This window comes from Lepisma saccharinum, chromosome 5 (assembly GCF_977018435.1).
Source record: "Lepisma saccharinum chromosome 5, izLepSacc3.1, whole genome shotgun sequence".
Taxonomy (NCBI): domain Eukaryota; kingdom Metazoa; phylum Arthropoda; class Insecta; order Zygentoma; family Lepismatidae; genus Lepisma; species Lepisma saccharinum.
Window position 1 is genome coordinate 16,189,853 of NC_139233.1, and position 18,917 is coordinate 16,208,769.

The 18,917-nt window shown below is 37.8% G+C and overlaps 1 protein-coding gene across 1 annotated transcript in view; it reads right to left on the reverse strand.

Annotated features, from left to right (window-relative positions):
* The window catches only part of MED23 (mediator complex subunit 23), an 88,346-nt gene that overhangs the window by 60,629 nt on the left and 8,800 nt on the right, over positions 1-18,917 (reverse strand). Inside the window, exons 2-5 of the mRNA XM_083122208.1 lie at positions 13,614-13,858; positions 12,631-12,763; positions 6,722-6,904; positions 5,923-6,210 (exon numbers count right to left, since the gene is read on the reverse strand). Of these exons, the coding sequence (XP_082978334.1) occupies positions 5,923-6,210; positions 6,722-6,904; positions 12,631-12,763; positions 13,614-13,858 (849 nt within the window). The remainder of the gene's footprint in view (positions 1-5,922; positions 6,211-6,721; positions 6,905-12,630; positions 12,764-13,613; positions 13,859-18,917) is intronic.

The window sequence follows — 18,917 nt, forward strand, 5'->3', positions numbered from 1 at the left end:
CTGTCTTTGAGAGTCCCCTTGCGCAATTTACACTGGGCCTCAATTGATGCACCATTGTATTCGCCAGGTACGATTTTGTTTGTATTATTTTATTCCGACATTGATATCTTTCTTCCTTCTTGAGTTATTGTGTTTTAAACATGGTGTGAGGCGATTTTCGCACGCCTGTCACTCGAAAACGGTGCCGATTTCGACATTTTTTCACATGGCATTTTTTCCTTGTTTTTACTTGTCGAATCACCTCCCAAGCGTTGTAACAGGTATTTTGCAACACCCTGTATAATTTATATATATATATTCTGTGCCATTCCCAGAAACAAATTCTAGTTCCGCCTATGTGTATTTATGTCCAACACAATCTAGTACCAAAAATTAGAGCTAAATAAATTCCAATGGACGGAATTCCTTAAATTATTCTCCTTATTTTCTTATGTTCATATAAGGCTGTGTATTTTGAAAAAAAAACCAAACACGTTGTTTGTTAAAGACACCTCATGCACAATCTACATTTGGGACAAAAAATTGTAGCAACCCTTCTGGTGTGACGGGCAGAATTGATATCAGTTGCAGATTAACAAAACCTGATGTTTGGGAGAGAGGCTTTTTTTATTTATTTATTTATTTATTTATTTAATAGAAGATTCCAAATACAGCGTTAGCCATTTTACATTGGAACGTTTTTATAGAACATAAGGACAAAAAAAATAATAACATAATACATCAAAAATAATAACATAAAAAAAAATTACATGTGGTTAAAAGACTTACATATTTTTTGCTAACTTTCTTCTAAAACTGTCCAGATTTTCAAAAATGTCTATTTGGCTTCCTAGATTATTATATTCACTGGGCAGTCTATGGAACAGAGAGCGCTGGATGAGACACAATCTCGGCTTCTGAGAGGCAAAAAGTTGAGTGCTTCTTGTTGAACGGGCAGGCACACGAAAGTGAGTTTCCTGAAGAAGGCGGTCACTTCTGAGGTTGCCATTCACTATTTTATGTAGAAATATTTGGTCAGCCTGTCTATGTCTCTCTTGTGGAGTTTGGATATTTAACATTTGCAGGAGGATGGACTTTTGCAAGTGTTTTGTGGACGGAATTCGGTGTCGAACAATGGCCAGAAAGAAATTTAGGACGGAATTAAGTCTATCTGAATTTGAGGGGCATGCCATAGACCAGATCGGAGAACAGTATTCAATTTTAGGTGACACAAAAGATTTGTAAAAGGTGCTGAGGGCAGTCAAGTTGTTTATTTCCGTGAAACGATAGAGAAGACCCAGCATACGCATTGAACCCCTTGTGACTGTAGAGATGTGCTCAGAAAAGGAAAGTTTCTCGTCAAATATGACGCCCAGGTCCTTTTGTGCGGCAACTCTTTGAACACAATTATTTCTTATGAAATATTTAGTATTAAATGTGTTTTTCTTTAAGGAGAAGGTCATCATGGTACATTTTTGAGGGTTGAGTTTTAAGTTCCATAATTCACACCACTTTATTAGAGAATCTAAATTCTTTTGCAGAAGTGTCATGTCACTGAAATTGGAGATTTTACTATATATTTTGCAATCGTCAGCGAACAAGAGAAGGTTCTTGCATGACTCGGAAAGATATTCTGGGAGATCATCAAGGTACAGGATGAAGAGAAGAGGTCCAAGAACACTGCCTTGAGGTACACCAGAAGATACAGCTTGATAAGAAGAAGACATTCCGGAAAGAACAACTTTTTGTTGTCTGTTTTGGAGGTAGTGCTTGAGCAGAGAGAGAAAGTTTCCATGAATATTGAGACGGTGGGATAATTTATGAAGCAGGCTTCTGTCCAGTGGCTGCAGTGTTGCCAGGTCTACTGATTTCGCAGGAGATTTCCTGATTTTCAGCACGATCTACTGATCTCCTGACAAGTTTCAGAAATATGTGGAAATCTCCTGATTTTTTGCTTCCTTAAATATTTCTAATGAACAAATATTTAAAAATTCGAAAGTTCATTTAAAATTTCCATATTCAGCTCATGGAATGCAAAGACCCATGAATGTTCCGCAGAGAGAGAGAGAGAGAGAGAGAGAGAGAGAGAGAGAGAGAGAGAGAGAGAGAGAGAGAGAGGTGGGGGGAGGATGGTCATACCAGGCTTGATGACACTGGGAAAGACACGCGGCTTCTTGAGCCCTTTGTGCATTGGGAAATCCAAGGCACTTTCCCCATTGATGTTTTTGTCAAAGGGGAGGAAATTGGTTACAACTAAATACCAATGTTGCCACCCAAGTATTCAGTTTTATGGTAGAGTTTATTGCAAATCCTAAAGTATATACAGGTTCAGGTTTTTAACTCTGATAAAAAAAGGGGGTCCACATTACGAATGCAGCCAAAGGTTATGGTTACACAAGCTCTTAGCAAACTGTTGATTGATTGATTTGGTTTATTTTACTTCGCATTTCTGCCACCTCTGGCTGATCGCGAAGACAAGGATGAGTGATGATATGATGAAATTGATAAAGGGACAACCATGCCCAGGCCGAGATTCGATCGCGAGACGGGATCCCTGATGTCATAGCTCTGTGCTAACCACTCAGCCACGGAGGTCAGCTTAGTAGACTGCTGTTGCAGACTTATACGTTGCAGTTTTATTTTTCCTTAATCATCTCTTAACTTAGAAATAATAGTTCATGTTTTTATAGCGTTGTTTTTCTTAAGCTATTTCTGAGCGTAACTACTACTACAATTGGTCTTATGTCCCTTTATACTCAGTCAATACTGTGACGGTACAAATTCTCTTTCCAGATTTTATACCAGGTAATCCTCGAATGCAAAAAGCTGATTTAATTAATATTTACATTGTCTGGTGTGACTGGGAAAAAAAAAGTTGAAGAAAAAATCTGCGACTTGTCTGATACTGGGCCCCGGGTTCGAATCCCGGACTGGGACTGGGATATTTCGAGGGTTCAGGCATAATAGCCCTTCTCCATTACCATGAATGCGAGTATGCTTTGAATGTGTTGTTAAAAAAAAGTGTGATCTTTCTTATATCCTGTAACTTTGGCTAGTTTTAAAGAAAAGCAATCTAAGGTGTTATCAGGTAGAATATTTAAAAAAATATATCCCCGAATGCGTAGTGGTTTAAGCTCTAGTCCTAGTTAATACAAAAATCACGAAATGTTTCCATAAACTTTTAAACTCCAAGTACATAAATCCACGCACAGTCACAACTTATTTTAGAATATCTGTGAGACATGAACAGAAAATTGAGGTCGGATTTTTTCCAGTAATGTCACTGCTTTTTGCAATGTGTAGGGGCAGTGCCGGCGATTAGGGGGGGCAATCCTTGAACCCCCTCAGTTTTGGCATCCGATCATCGCCACTGGTTGGGGGAAACTGTACCTTTACCTTAGGTGAATTAAGGGAGTGGGGTTATCGTACCCCTTGAAGTGCAAATTCATAATAAAATTTGTATTAACATAACAGTAATAAATTTATCTTTTTACTTCTAAAATTAATAATTAACGTTCAATAATGATAGTGGAAAGCTTTTCCCACTCTACACCCCCCCCAGAACGTTTATAATCCGCTATTATTAGTTCTTCTGATTTTTAAAGCAGATCTCCTGATTTTTCAGGGGACGATATCCTGATTTTTAAAAATCTGACCTGGCAACGCTGAGTGGCTGTCACAAGGGGTCTACAGATACCGCTGCGTGAAGGTGGGCGGGGGAGGTAAAGCAAAGGGGTCCCTCAGTCGGTTTCGTACCATAGTCATCAAGGAACATATCTTCCACGTCCACAATATAACGAGCATACAACGATCCCGTCTATGAAGTTAAAAGCAGCTTGCTAGAAAGCAGAAGGAAACATAACACTTCGCATTCCTTTATTTGAGCTTTGGGGCAAGAATCAAGTGCTATTAATGATATTGTTTTGATGTCGGAAAGTGCGCGTGCAGCGCGAAATTATCGAATCAATGAAAATGGCTGATAAGAAATCTAAAAACAAATCGACAAATGTAGGCAGGTTTGGTCGAAAGAAAGAAGAGCTGTAGCTTCATGATGCTATTATCACAACACTAAATCCAATTCATGGAACGAATCAAGATATAAATTTCAGCTGGACGAGTTGGAGTTCTAGCGCCCCTCTACTTTCCACTCTGTTGCTCACCCCAGTCTTTCTACCCTGCTCCTCCTACTTTCCGCCATCCTTCAATAATAATAAAACATGACTGCATTATAAATTAACTGTTTTAATAACAAAAAAAATAGCGATGTTTTTGGCGTCGATGTTTTTCGTGTCGATATTTTTGGCGTCGATGTTTTTGGTGTCGATGTTTTTGCCGTCGATGTTTTTGGTGTAGATGTTTTTGCAGTCGATGTTTTTCGCGTCGATGTTTTTGCCGTCGATGTTTTTCGCGTCGATGTTTTTGCTGTCGATGTTTTTGGCGTCGATGTTTTTGCCGTCGATGTTTTTGCCGTCGATGTTTTTGTCGTCGATGTTTTTGGTGTCGATGTTTTTCGCGTCGATGTTTTTGATGTCGATGTTTTTGGCGTCGATGTTTTGCCGTCGATGTTTTTGCTGTCGATGTTTTTGCCGTCGATGTTTTTGGTGTCGATATTTTTGGCGTCGATGTTTTTGCCGTCGATGTTTTTGCCGTCGATGTTTTTGCCGTCGATGTTTTTGCTGTCGATGTTTTTGGCGTCGATATTTTTGGCGTCGATGTTTTTGCCGTCGATGTTTTTGGTGTAGATGTTTTTGCAGTCGATGTTTTTCGCGTCGATGTTTTTGCCGTCGATGTTTTTCGCGTCGATGTTTTTGCTGTCGATGTTTTTGCCGTCGATGTTTTTGCCGTCGATGTTTTTGCTGTCGATGTTTTTGTCGTCGATGTTTTTGGTGTCGATGTTTTTCGCGTCGATGTTTTTGATGTCGATGTTTTTGGCGTCGATGTTTTTGCCGTCGATGTTTTTGCTGTCGATGTTTTTGCCGTCGATGTTTTTGCTGTCGATGTTTTTGTCGTCGATGTTTTTGGTGTCGATGTTTTTCGCGTCGATGTTTTTGCTGTCGATGTTTTTGCCGTCGATGTTTTTGGTGTCGATATTTTTGGCGTCGATGTTTTTGCCGTCGATGTTTTTGCCGTCGATGTTTTTGCTGTCGATGTTTTTGGCGTCGATGTTTTTGGTGTCGATGTTTTTGGTGTCGATGTTTTTGCCGTCGATGTTTTTGGCGTCGATGTTTTTGCCGTCGATGTTTTTGTCGTCGATGTTTTGTGCTGTCGATGTTTTGTACTGTCGATGTTTTGTGCTGTCGATGTTTTGTACTGTCGATGAAATGTAGGCGATGTTTTGGTTGTCGATGTTTTTGCGTCGATGTTTTGACGTATAACCCAGCAAATTAGTGGACCATGGTTGGATCATGAAGAAATCTTGGTCATCCGCCCCATCCAGACATTGTAGACCAGTTGAAGCTAGTGTGAAATGAGATGGATTATCGATGTTTGTCGCCCCACACAAGGTGCCCATGTTGAATCATACAACTTTGATTATTACACCTCTCTCCGATGTATGTTTGTATTCTTGTCATGTGTCCATAATAAAGGTTTGAAATCTGCTAATTCTTATTGAATAACCTTGTATAATCATCCACATATTTAATTAATTGTAATTCAATGTCTCATGCTGGTGCAATCTGCCAAGGTATCATGGAGCATTTTGCAGACCCTGTGAGATACCCATACTATAGGAAAGTATCAGCAACTAAATGTGAGCCAATACTTTCCAGTACTGATACCACTGGTATAGTTCATAGATACACTGCCTATAAACCTTTACACACACATTTCTTTTAGTAAAAATTTAGTAAAAAAAAAACTGATAAAACATGACACACAAACATTTATGTGGATCAGCTATAAAAAATAAGTATATGGTATTTTAATTGCCTCACAGCTTACCTGTTTCTGAAGGCCAAGCATAGAGCACACCATATCCCTAGAATATGGCTGTTCTATCACATAACGAATGAGATTGGTTTGTGATTCCAGGAGTTCCTTGTCGTAAGGAAGGTTTCCCTTCAGCGAAAACTTTAGAGTTGTAGGATCAAGCTTCCAGGGATTAATGATTTGGTCCGCATAGCCTGAGTGTTCAACAACTGGCAACATCTTTGAATGTCCAATGATAGTCACCATCTGGGCTGTTGCCCGAAAGCTTTCCACAAAGCTTGAGAGCAAGTAAGCCAGTTTCTGAAATGTATTTATTAATGAATTACTTATGCCATATTAAAATTGTTAGCCACAGCAGTGACTTTGTTCAAAAACAGTTTCAGCTGTTTTGTTCCAGCTCATAACAGTATCATGTGAGTTGCACAACTTACATCATACTATACAACTGGACTATCACTAGTATGGGGGATTTTGAAGCAACCTATATGTAAGTTTCACCTGGCAACCAGTGATAACACCATGGTGAAGTCAAGTTGTTTAACGTTTCTTTATCTGCCTCTTCCTGATTACATTACCCTCACTTTAATACAGGTAAGTATATATATGTTCAGCATATCTTTATCAGTACAGAAATCAATAGTTACATTAAGATTTACATAAGATGAAAACTGTGGGTAACACCAGAAAAAAATTACAGGAATAAAATAAGGATGGAATTGCACTGAGCTTACAATACAAAAACAGAAGAAAATCTGGGTACACACACACAAAGAAAATAGGTACATAAATAACTAATACATTGTATTCTCACCCAATGTGGCCAGTTTTTGTTGTCAGGATATGCCTTTTGGATTTCATTCACAATGAAGTATGCAGGTAACAAGCATGCATCTCTGTCAAAGATATGTTCCAGTACATTTTCCAAAGCCTTTAACTGAGGTAAAATAGATGCATTTAGCCTCGTTGGTATTGCTTGCGCCTTTTCACAGCATCCCTGGAAGAGGAAAAGAACCACTACAGTTACCATGCATGTGTATGACTTACAACTAAAAAGAATCTTACAAATTGTCACGTGCCCGCGTGGGTAAAACATATGGTAAATATTTGGAACGGTGACTAACAGGTGGTAGATTTCGTTTTGCTTAAATGATGTAAATAAGACAAAAGGAAGATGTATGTATGTATTGTTATTATATAATTGAAGCTTGATTTGTGGTATTAGAACAATAATGAATTATGAAAAATGGAATAAGAATAAATGATAACAGTAATAATCACATACGTTACGACCCGAAGATTAAAGAAGTTGGGAAAAGTTTTCAGATTTGGGTCTTTACACTCTGGTTGGGAAGAAGATTTCTCACCTGAGTTTTTGGTTGTTTTCCCCCGGTTGTGCCAAGTCCTGGGCTGCACCAAAGCACACAAGTTGCTCATTATATGCAGCACCAGGTTAAGGAGTGCATGAAAGGACGTGAACTTTAACTGTCCCTTTTGGCTGTCATGTGTCGGAGCAGTGATATAAATGCCCAAGAAGCGTGGAAAGCAGGCTGGCCGCAAGACACGAGAAGCCTTATTGGTGCAGCGCAGAAAGGAAGGCGGTGAGATAATTCAGCCACCAGCATGTGTTCCGGATCCATTGGGATTGAAAAGGGATATCTCTAAGGAAGAGAACAAAGTCAAGTTGATTCCAATAGATACTGTCGAAATGCCACGGGATATCTAACAGTTGGGCTGAAAAGTTTGTAGGCTAACATAGTAAAAAATATTTTTTTGACAAAATTTGATTTTATTATTCAATATAAGTTGCCTTCGAGGACGATACAACGATTATAGCGGTCATACAATTTTTCGATGCCATTTTTATAGTACGATTTCTCTTTAGCCTCAAAATAGGCCTCAGTTTCGGCAATTACCTCTTCATCAGTGCTAAATTTCTTTCCAGCGAGCATTCTTTTAAGGTCTGCAAACAGGAAAAGTCACTGGGGGCCAGATCTGGAGAATATGGTGGATGGGAAAGCAATTTTATTACGGTTGAATATCGCTAAACATTGCTCCGAATCATCAAAACGTTGTTGCTTTTGATCGATTGTGAGCACGCGCGGCACCCATTTTGCACACAGCTTTCGCATGTTCAAATATTCATGCACAATATGTCCAACACGTTCCTTTGATATTTTTAAAGTCTCAGCTATCTTGATCAACTTCACTTTACGATCATTTAAAATTATTTTGTGGACTTTTTTGATGTTTTGGTCGGTAACAGCCTCTTTGGGGCGTCCACTGCGCGCATCGTCTTCGATGCTCATTTCGCCTTGTTTAAATTTAGCAAACCACTTCTCAACGGTTGATTTTCCTGGTGCAGAGTCCAAATAATGTTTATCAAGCCAAGCCTTGGCTTCAACAGTATTTTTTTTTCGCCAAAAAGCAATGCTTTATTAACACACGAAATTCTTTTTTATCCATTTTTTCACAATAACAAAAGCTGCTTCACTCACAATGCTATATCTCACGAACTAATTATCCGGCAGCTGTGAAATTTATACACGTATTTTTTGAAGGTTAGTACTAAGTAAAAATCACATGGATTTAATTCTAGTAACGCCATCTATGAGTCAGCCTACGAACTTTTCAGCCCAACTGTAATAAGGGTATCAAAGACATCGATCCTAAGGATCCTAGATGTGGACCTCAACAACAGTAACCAGAAGGATGTCCTTGTAAATAGTTCAACTAGTTGTCAGCAGACGTGACAATTATAAGAAGTATTTCCTATACTGGTAGAAGAAGAAGCCTTCCTATATTGATTATTGTATTATAAGAAGAAGTCTTTTCCATATCAGATTTTGAATCTTGTATGATGAGAAGAAGAAGCCTTCCTATTTTGATTCCTGTATGGTGAGAAGGAGCCTTCCTATTTTGATTCCTGTATTGTGACGCTCCAGGAGACCTGAGAACTCCAACCAGTATTTTTCCTTACTTAACCAAGACGGCACCCCGTAGGCTTAAACAATCCACCTGTCATCTCTATGCGACATCCACTACAATTTCCTTTCAAACCCGAGTTCTCACTGTTATCACCTTATTTTGCAGGAAGCCCCCCCACAGGTCAAACTCGCAGAGCCTGAAAGCGCAGGTGGGAGGAAATTTGCCGGGAGGATCAACTATCCCAAAGAACAATTTGAATTATTATGTGACGTCAGAAACCCCAATTTGAGTCTCCAAAGTCTTTAATATTTTCCGAGAAATAGACACATCAAATGTTAGCAAGCAACCACTTTAGTCACGAACACAGCACACTCGAAGCATTCTACCTCTGTAAGGAACATAAAAACATTAGAACAGAATATTTCACCAAATATACATCATCATGACTCGTGTATTTTGGGTTGAAATAGACCTTAGATTTCTTTAAACATATTTATTGATATGAAACTTTACATATCCACCGCATTGGAATACGCAAGATACCCCACTACTTTGCGAACTAATATTGCAATTTATATGCAACATGAACAGCTGATTCCTTTTACTTCAAGGAAACTGGATCAAAGCTGTGAATGGTTTGACCCACATGGCAACACTGCATCTAGTTACCCGTATTGGTCACTATCAATTACAGAACCACAAGTCAAACATTGAAAGATATATTCAACTTTCATTACTCAACTACTTGCGAGTTATACGATAAATTGCACTTGAATTCTTTTAGTTTTGTTTTTACTGGAATTATACCCATATATGGTCACGTGACCGCAAGAAAATTTAAATTACCATATTTACTTAACCATTCATGGTTTTCAATGTACTAACAATTGAGTAAGATACTATACAAAGTTCAACTATTTTTATAGAAATATATAAGATTCTTGCTTCTTTATATATGTGTACTTGAACCAAATAATGAAAGCGTCACCTGTCAATTATTATCCACCATGAGGTTCAACACGAACTTTGCGAATTAATCCTGCGACAAACGCTTCACACGAATGCATGCATTTACAGACAATGTTAATTTGGTAGATCTACCTATTTTGCGACGACATAAGCTCATGCAGAAATGTTTAGATAACAACAGCTTACCTTGTGAAGCCGGGAAAAGATGCCAAGCCACAGTCCCTATGCGAACTGTTTGTGTATGATATTTTCATCATTTAACTTACGCATCATCGTTCTCTATTATCTGCAGACATTCATCGTCCATTAGCGGTATGGAAACAATCCTCACTTTTCGTCCCGCAAACGTGTGACTGCCGAAATTCCACGGAAAACTTTTATTTCCTCTCTTCACCACAATGCTCTTTTCGTTACCATTTTTTCCCACCAACTCCCGCTATTTTCTTCCTCTTCTTCTCCTCCTTCCCACCGTCTTTTTGTGTACAACACAATTAACTCGGATAACTTGTCAATTTACATATTTATATAATATCACAATACTTGCAGATGTATGTGTCAAGGATATTTTTGCAATAAATGTTTGAATAAACTTTCTATCTTTATTTATGCGATAGCATGGAGAATATCACGCTGTAAGTTTTATAATTTATCGCCATCACTGCAAATTGTCCTTGCGTGCAGCCGCGGTCACATCAAAATGTCCTTGTGCATAAGCGACAGCAAACTTTTTGGCGGTAATGTTTTATGACAATGCAATATTCAACAACAATAGATCAAAATCTGTTACACAGGTGCTTATATAAGAATGACTTTGAGTTTAACTTCAATATAACATTCACGTAAAATGTGATTTAAGAATTTTACAATTTATAATAACTTTCAAATGGTGCCATCTAGCGTTATTTTCTGGAACTGACGTGATTATAAGTATACTTTACCGCAGTTACGCTCCATCTATCGTGAATTCTCTGAAATTTGTATTGTACAGGTTTATGGACGTGGGTTGATTATCTAAATGTTCTCAACATTCATCACATTGTATTAACCTTATGATGCCATATGACAATAACTGTCATAGTATGATGAGAAGAAGAAGCATTCATGTATCTTTTGCATTAGAAGAAGAAGAGCCAACATCAACAGAAGAAATGTTATCTGTAGATAAGAAATAGGAGATTTTGGAAGATAAGACGTCTATATACCCTCAAAGATATACATATATATATATATATGTGTGTGTATAAATATATAGACAGCTTAAATATGATTACGTGTATCATACAAATGTAATTTAAGGATACAAGAATATATGGTGTATTGTACTCTCAGTAGTGAGTTAAATAAGTCGTTTCCTTTCATTCCTTAATGTTATTAGTCAGTTTTAGTTCCCCTGAGTGTCTCATGTTTTACCCTCGCCTCAGCCGGACTGGTGCTACTCTTGGGACGTGGCAAAATGGAGCTTGGGAACAATGGAAAAGTAAAAACTGGAGGATTCTGAGATGTGAGTACAGAGAAAAAGGTTGAAAATAAAACTGAACATGCCTATACAGTGAGTAATTACAATATCAGTAACCTAAGATATAATGTACATATTATGTGACAGAGATTGATTGATTGAATTTGAAATTTTGGGTGGGTCAGCATTTAGGCTATTTTGCACCCGTCACATTATACAGGATCCAGACCCCTACCATAACTATAACATAACTGTAATGTCAGAGGAATGAAATGTTCTTACCTGGGTTAAAAGCTGGGGCTGTAAAGGGGCACTCAGCACACATAAGAACATAACATAGGACAACACACACACAACATCCTACAGAGAATTATACTGGCCGTAGATCCAGATGCCAGAGCCTCATTAGTCTGCAAAAAGCAGTCTAGGATGAACAGGTTGACATTTGGGTGTACTAGGTGGAAGGATCACCACTTACACCATATGAGAGAGAAATTGTTATCTAAAATTGAACATAAATGTAATGACACCTTCAATGCACTATTCTGCATTTCTTCACCTATTATAAATACCAGCGTACTTAAAAGTCACTGCCAACCTTTATGGTGGAGTGGTTAGCACAGTGCGCTATGATATCAGGGGTCCAAGTTTTGAATCCCAGCCTGGGAATGGGTGTACTTTTTTTAGTGTCCCATCATTAATTTCATCATGTCCTCACTCATCCATCTTCATGATTAGCCAAAAGTGGCAGAAAATAAAAATAAAATACACCAAATCAAGCCAACTCAAAGATCACGTGATACTCCTACTAACAGATATCCATATATACCTAACAGACAATCTACTTTGACTTTATTTCTATTTTGGTAATTTTACATCGCTTTTTTACCTCCTGGGTTAATTGTGATGGTGAGGATGAATGATCAAACTGACGATGGGACAAACATAATGTTGTCCAAGGTATGAACTTGTGACATGAATTTTGCACCTCATACGCTAACCATGCTACCATGGAGACCTGGAATCAATTTTGACTTACCCTGTACTTGTAGTCTCTTTTCATATCAATCAAAAATTTTTCAGAATTAAGGAAAATCTAACATCACGTGACAACTTGCACAGATTCAATTCAGTAATTTATGCTAACCTAGTATTTTATATAATTTCACATGATTATAAAAGGTAGTTAATTAGAATTTGTCAACTTTTCAATCCACCAAACTCTATCTCTGCACACAAAAACTGTATTTCATCCATTGACAGTTTAACAAACATACACAAATGGATGAACATAATTGTTGTATGTTGTGTTGGACATCTGTAAATATAACACCAGAACACAAAAAGTTCAATTTATATTTTTAATATACCTTCATAATCTCCCGAACTCCTTTGTAATCCACATGTGCTATAATTTTTCGGATTAGCTTGAAGCATTCAATCCAGAAATCTTCATTTTGGTAATGAAGCTTCTCGCAGGATAAAATAGTGTCACAGACCATCCTGAAATTTAAAAATAATTTAATTATTAATAGAAGAATGAATGGACATCATGGTGTTGGTATAATCCTTACACAATAGAAAAAAATGCTCCTGCACATATAAAGGCCAATTTTTTGAAATTTCATAATTCATAATACATGCAAAATGAATTATCTATGAACTATACAGATTCTGTCATCAAATGTGGTTATTCTGTCAAGCTATTTTTCGATTGTGTTTTTCAACCTATCATGAAAAATATTTTATAGGTTTAGTGATTATTTTGTTTTTTAGATTAGATGTTTGGTTTCTTCTAAAACTCCAGATAATGTTATTTGCACAAGCGCACCGAAATTTTCTCTTAAAGCAGACACACTCAGTCATTTCAACAAGCTTTGAAGAAGAATTTTTATTTTTTCATGAAAGTTGAAAACTATATGCAATAAAAGTTATACAGTGGAAGCTTGATTTTCCTTTTTTTAAGGAACCAAGCTGAAAAAACTCAAAATACAAGAAATTGAAAAACAAGGAAAACTTTATAACATTTTACTATGTTGGCACCATCTAGATTGAATGTATAATCTGGGAAAATGTCAAATCAGATTTCCACTGTAATTAAAAATTTCCTGAGAAATTCTAAATAAGAATAATGGTGATGGGAAGATTGATGCAACGCAGGGGAAGAATTGCTGATTGCCCTTGCTTTCAGTTGAAAATTCAATGTCTGCATCACAGGGATTTTCTCAGATTGGTTAACCTGTATTCACCACATTAATAACTGAAATAATCAGCTTACATTAAATTACTACCAAAGCTGACAACATAGGCATGTATTAAAAATTAAATTACAATAATAAAATTTACAAAATACCTTGCTTGAAGAACATTATTGGAAACCAGCTGTTCCAGAAGTGCCAGCAACAGCTGAAGCCTGGTGTTATTAGTCAAGCTGCCTGCCATCAGAAGGTACTGCCTCACACCAATCTCCTGCTGATCAGGAGACATGCCTTTTAAGGCATTTTCCAGTTCCTGCTGGAAAGTTTTGATTTTCTCAGCCTCATTCTGATGATGGTGTACTAAGAAGCAGCTAAATGCCTCTTCAATCCCCTCAACTTTCTGAAAGCACAAACACATATGCTTCAATTTAATTAAAAATGCCTCGTCAATCCCCTGACTTTCTGAAAGCACAAACATGTATGTTTCAATTTAATTTAAAATGCCACTTCAATTCCCCTCCAACTTTCTGAAAGCACAATCAGGTACATTCAATTTAATTTATGAAAAAATAATTCAATAATTTAAGAAATTAATGTAATTTCTTAGGTTTAATACAACAATTTCAAAAAAATATTAAAATTGCTACCATCCTCAAAGACAAGACACCAAATTCAAATCATTTAGTTTACCCAGGCAGGAATCACACTATCCACTAGGAAGCAAGGATGTGTGCTGGGTAAATATTACCCACAAGCAAAATTACTTGGTAAGCCAAAATGGTAATGGTTTTAAAGTATATAAATAACAACTTTATTGACTAAACTAATTTTATTTATTGTTTATTTGTCACTGATTTAAGCCCACTTTATGCACAGATAGGCTAATCGGGCCTGAACCTATAGTTGAAAGTAAGATCTGAACCACTATGTGCCTCCACCAGGTATGAACCTGAGAGCACTTGATTATAAGGCAACGATGTTACTGCGCCATCTGAGAGGCACTCTAATTTTATTAACTTCGAACATTTATTGTATGCACACTGAAAAAATGAGAGAAAAAAGAACATCTTGAAATATCAAACCAAAATGTAAGGGTGTGCATGAGAACGAAATTTACCCAGGCAGTGTTTCTAGAGCCCAGAAACCGAAACTATAGCCTGACAAGTTAAGTCCCGATATGCGCAGATTGCTGCGGAGCACTTCCTACTACATCATCCTCCCCACCACTCTTCTACGTACTGGTCTGGCCTTGAGACTACGAGTGGTACCAACTCAGCAAAATTAAGCTAAAACAAATATGACAAACTATTTTTACTGTGCAGATTGTCGGTGCCGGCTCATATCAGTTTATTAGTGGTTCATTTGATCAGGGTGGCTACAAACATGCAGAAATAAAATTCCCTGACTTTTCCAGGTTTTCCAGGACAAAATTTACATTTTTCCCTGACAATGACAAACTAAACTAAATCAATGTTTTTGCAAATAGAAATAATAAACTCACACAGATCCACGTATGGTTTTGTTAAGTACCAATATTATCTTCTATGAAATTGACTTAATTTCTCTATTCTCTATGATTTGAATTCAAACTGCAAAATAGTGAATTTGGAAAATTATTACAACTCACAAGCTAGGAAAGGATTACGGAAGTTTATGATACGCAGTAAGTTTAAAATAAAATACTTGATTATTTTTAAAGTTACGACTAAATGAGATAAGAGTGAAGAGTGAATGATTAAGAAATGCAATTTGTAATTTATCAGTCTCCTTATGCATTCTCCGTATTATATGTTGATATTTCCACTGAGGTTTGGAACCCTCTGCTTGCAAGAACCATGAGTGCGGACTGCAGACTCATTTTTCAATGCATAAAGCTACTTCTCTCTTCTCTGTAAAGCAAACAACTTAACTCTTGCATATAAGTGAAACAATTGAATCGAACAAAATAAAGTGTCATATTTCCTTACATTATCAATGGGATTTCTGCTTCAGTACAGTATATAAAAGTGAAGTACTGTGAAACTGACAACATGCATTTATACCATTATTGCTGACGAAAAGGGTATGTAGGTATTAGAAATTTAACGCAAGGAATTTATAGAATTGCATTGTATAGGTACCTGATTTAGCTAACCACACATTAAAACAGGAACACTCTAATAATAAAAGCTTCTGAAAGTTCATATACGAGGGGCATCCTGAAAAAAGCTCCAATGGTGCCTATACGCAGCACTAGTGGTCGGAGAGCGACACACACACACATGCAGGCAGGAAGAAATGGCATGTAACTGTAATCTGGTACAGTTGCAATGCAGCCGTTTTAGGACAGTTCTAGGTTAAAGATTGCAGCTCTCATACAGTCTCCCACCGATTGCGATGTAGCCTACATTGCACGCTCAGAATTTGGCACAGAGCCACCAGCAATCGTGTGAGGTGTGCAGACCGGACGTCGTGAGTGATAGTATGGTCAGACGATGGTGCAGATAATTCACGGAAGGCTAGTCGAATGTGCACAACCCCATACAGCTGAGTACACACGGGCCCTTTGCATCACTTCAGGTGAGAGATCTTGAACCACTCCCTGTACAGCTATGGCCTTGAATGTACAGACTTTCATCTCCTTGTTTAACTGAAGAGGTTTCTGGCAGGGCAAGGATTTGACCGCTACACTGCGGTAGAGATAGTTCCAGTCTTTGCTGTCAGACACATATACCATGGGCATACAAAATTTAGTGCCATGCTACGACGAATGCCAGAACAATGGTGGTGATTATGCCGAAAATTATGTTAGGACTCACTGTTACTAATGCAACAAATTACACTGATATTCTTGTTTCATTTATGCCTAATCGGTAGGGACCTTCATATTTTGTTATTTTTTTAAAAAATTGGTTCATTTTCTTATTTTTTTTATTTTTTACTATACGGTGTTATTTTTCCCAAAATTCACATTTTCATTTTAGCGCATTTTCTGGCAAATATCTGAAATTATACCTTCATGGTGTTTTTAAACTACTGTTTCAAATTGTAAGTCACATGACTTACGCTTCTTCGTGAGAGTTTGATATCTTGAAAGATATTTTGGGAAAGTTATTTTCCATACCCCTTTTTTAATTTTAAGGTAAGGATTTTAGATAATGGAATTTTCCCCGTATATACTGAAGGGTGCATAATGACCATAAGTGGCGACGCACCCAAAAAATTTAAACCAAACAATCTCACGTGACACATGCCGATATATTATGGCACCAAAAGTTGGCATTATCTTTTTTTGACTTGTTAGTGTTACGTGTCCCAAAATTCGCGTTTTTGTTTTAGAACATTTATCTGCCAAATATACCGAAACGTAATACTCCATTGTGCTTTTAAACTATTATTTTAAATTGTAGGTCACATGGTCTACGTATTTTCGTCACAGTTTGATATGTTGGAACAGATTTTTGAGGAAGTAAAAGTAAAGTGCTCCCCTGCACTTTTCCATGAAGGTGTATAGGGGTGTGGAGTTAGGGCCCCACACTTTCTTGATCATGGCTGAAGGTAGGGGTGATGTGATCAGCACCATGCTCCTGACTACCTTTTCCCCTCAAAGTTTCCTCAAGGTACCAGCTTCATATGATGCTGGGTGGGCACCGGAGCAGTTTGAATAGGTGGAAAACATCCCGGTTCTCCCCCGCAGGGGATCGACCCCGGGCCTCTCGCATAGTAGTCAGACGCCCTAATGACAGCTCCATTATTACTCGTTCGACAAATGCCGATGGTGCGCACTTAGCTTGGTAATTCGAAACATACATACCTCGTGTGATAAATACGAAGATGTGGCTCCCGTGTGACGGTAGATAAGCACTCGATCTCCTGTTAAAACCCTGCCCCTTTTCTGTGTGATGCAAATGGTTTTGATAGAAGTTGAAAAAATCGTGGAAAATGCATGATTTAATGTGGCTGTCGGAATTATTCCATGTACGTACAACTCTATAGTTTACTCTTGAGTAAAATGTTGTAAAACTTGCATGTTCTATTGCCCGACCCTGTGGCCGAGTGGTTAGCACATCACGCTGCGACGCCAAGGGTCCCGGGTTCGAATCCCGGTCGGGCTTGGTTGTTTGTGAATGTCCATTCATCAATTTCATCATTTCATCACTCATCCCCATCTTCGCAAATTAGCCTAGAGGCACAAAACGCGAAGTAAAATAAACTAAATCAATCAATTGCATGTTCTATGTACACAAACATAGCCTAGAAAAGACAAGAATGTTGGATTTCATGGAATTTTTCGTTGTTTTAGGACATTTCTTTAAAAAAAATCACTAAAAACGCCAACAATTCGCATTTTAATTTCATTGCAATACTAGTGTTGCAGCAAATTTGAGGTTGGGAGCATCCACTTGCCAATTTTTATAACTTTCACAAATGCAGATTTATGTTTCACTTTTTCGTGATAGTATTCAATATATATCCCATTTGGTTGGATTCTTCTTGATATATAAGAATAGTGCAATGTCATTGTAAACGTATGTTAACTTGTGCGCAACCAGTAATACGTCAGGGGGTGTAAGGGGTACCTTCCACGTAGGCGCCAAAAAGTCAACCTCATTTCCACGTAGTGCACCCTGGAGTAAAGACTAACGAGGCTCTGGCGACTGGCACTATGACCAGTATAATTTTGTGTGTGTTGTCCTGTTTTTTGTCTTTGTGTGTGCTGAGTGCCCTTTTACAGCCTCAGCTTTTAACAGAAGTCAGAAGATTTTAAGATTTTTAGTTATGCAACGTTAGTGTTGTTATTTGTAATGATAAGGGGCTGGCCCCCGAATAATGTGACGGGAGCAAAATAGCCTAAGTGCTGACGCTCCAAAAATTGTAAATTCAAATTCAAAGTAATACGTTAGGATGATGAAAGAAAACCTTCGTAAGCACTGCTACATTAAATAAGGTGAAGTGAGCCAGAAGAGTAACAATATTCGAGCAGCATATTGGCAGTCTACAGCTCTTCTTGTTTATGCATGCGTTCTATGTTGGATGTTGCAGTCCATGCAATTTCTGTCGCATGTTGTAGTGAGGTACTTTGTCGGGTGGTGATATTCGACAAAAATCGAATGTATCAATGGAACCTATTTGTTTCCATGTTCCTTTAGTTTGCCCAACAAAATGCCTTACTACGACGTCTGACAACTATCGGACGGCGCCACCCGCTCCCATCCCCTCCATCTGTTGACAAGTCCCTTTACTACTCCCATACGGACAAGAAAAAATGATAATTCAATGCATTTTCCACGTAATATTTAGAGGCTTTTAACCTTTACTCCCCCGATGATACCATATGGTATCATCAGAGTAAGGTCGTACTCGCCCGATGATACCATATGGTATCATGGTGCTGATTACGAAATGAATGTGCTTTTTGGACCTCCATACTCTTATGTTTGGGTGGAAACTCTGACACAGGTCTGGAGCAAGCCTGGGAA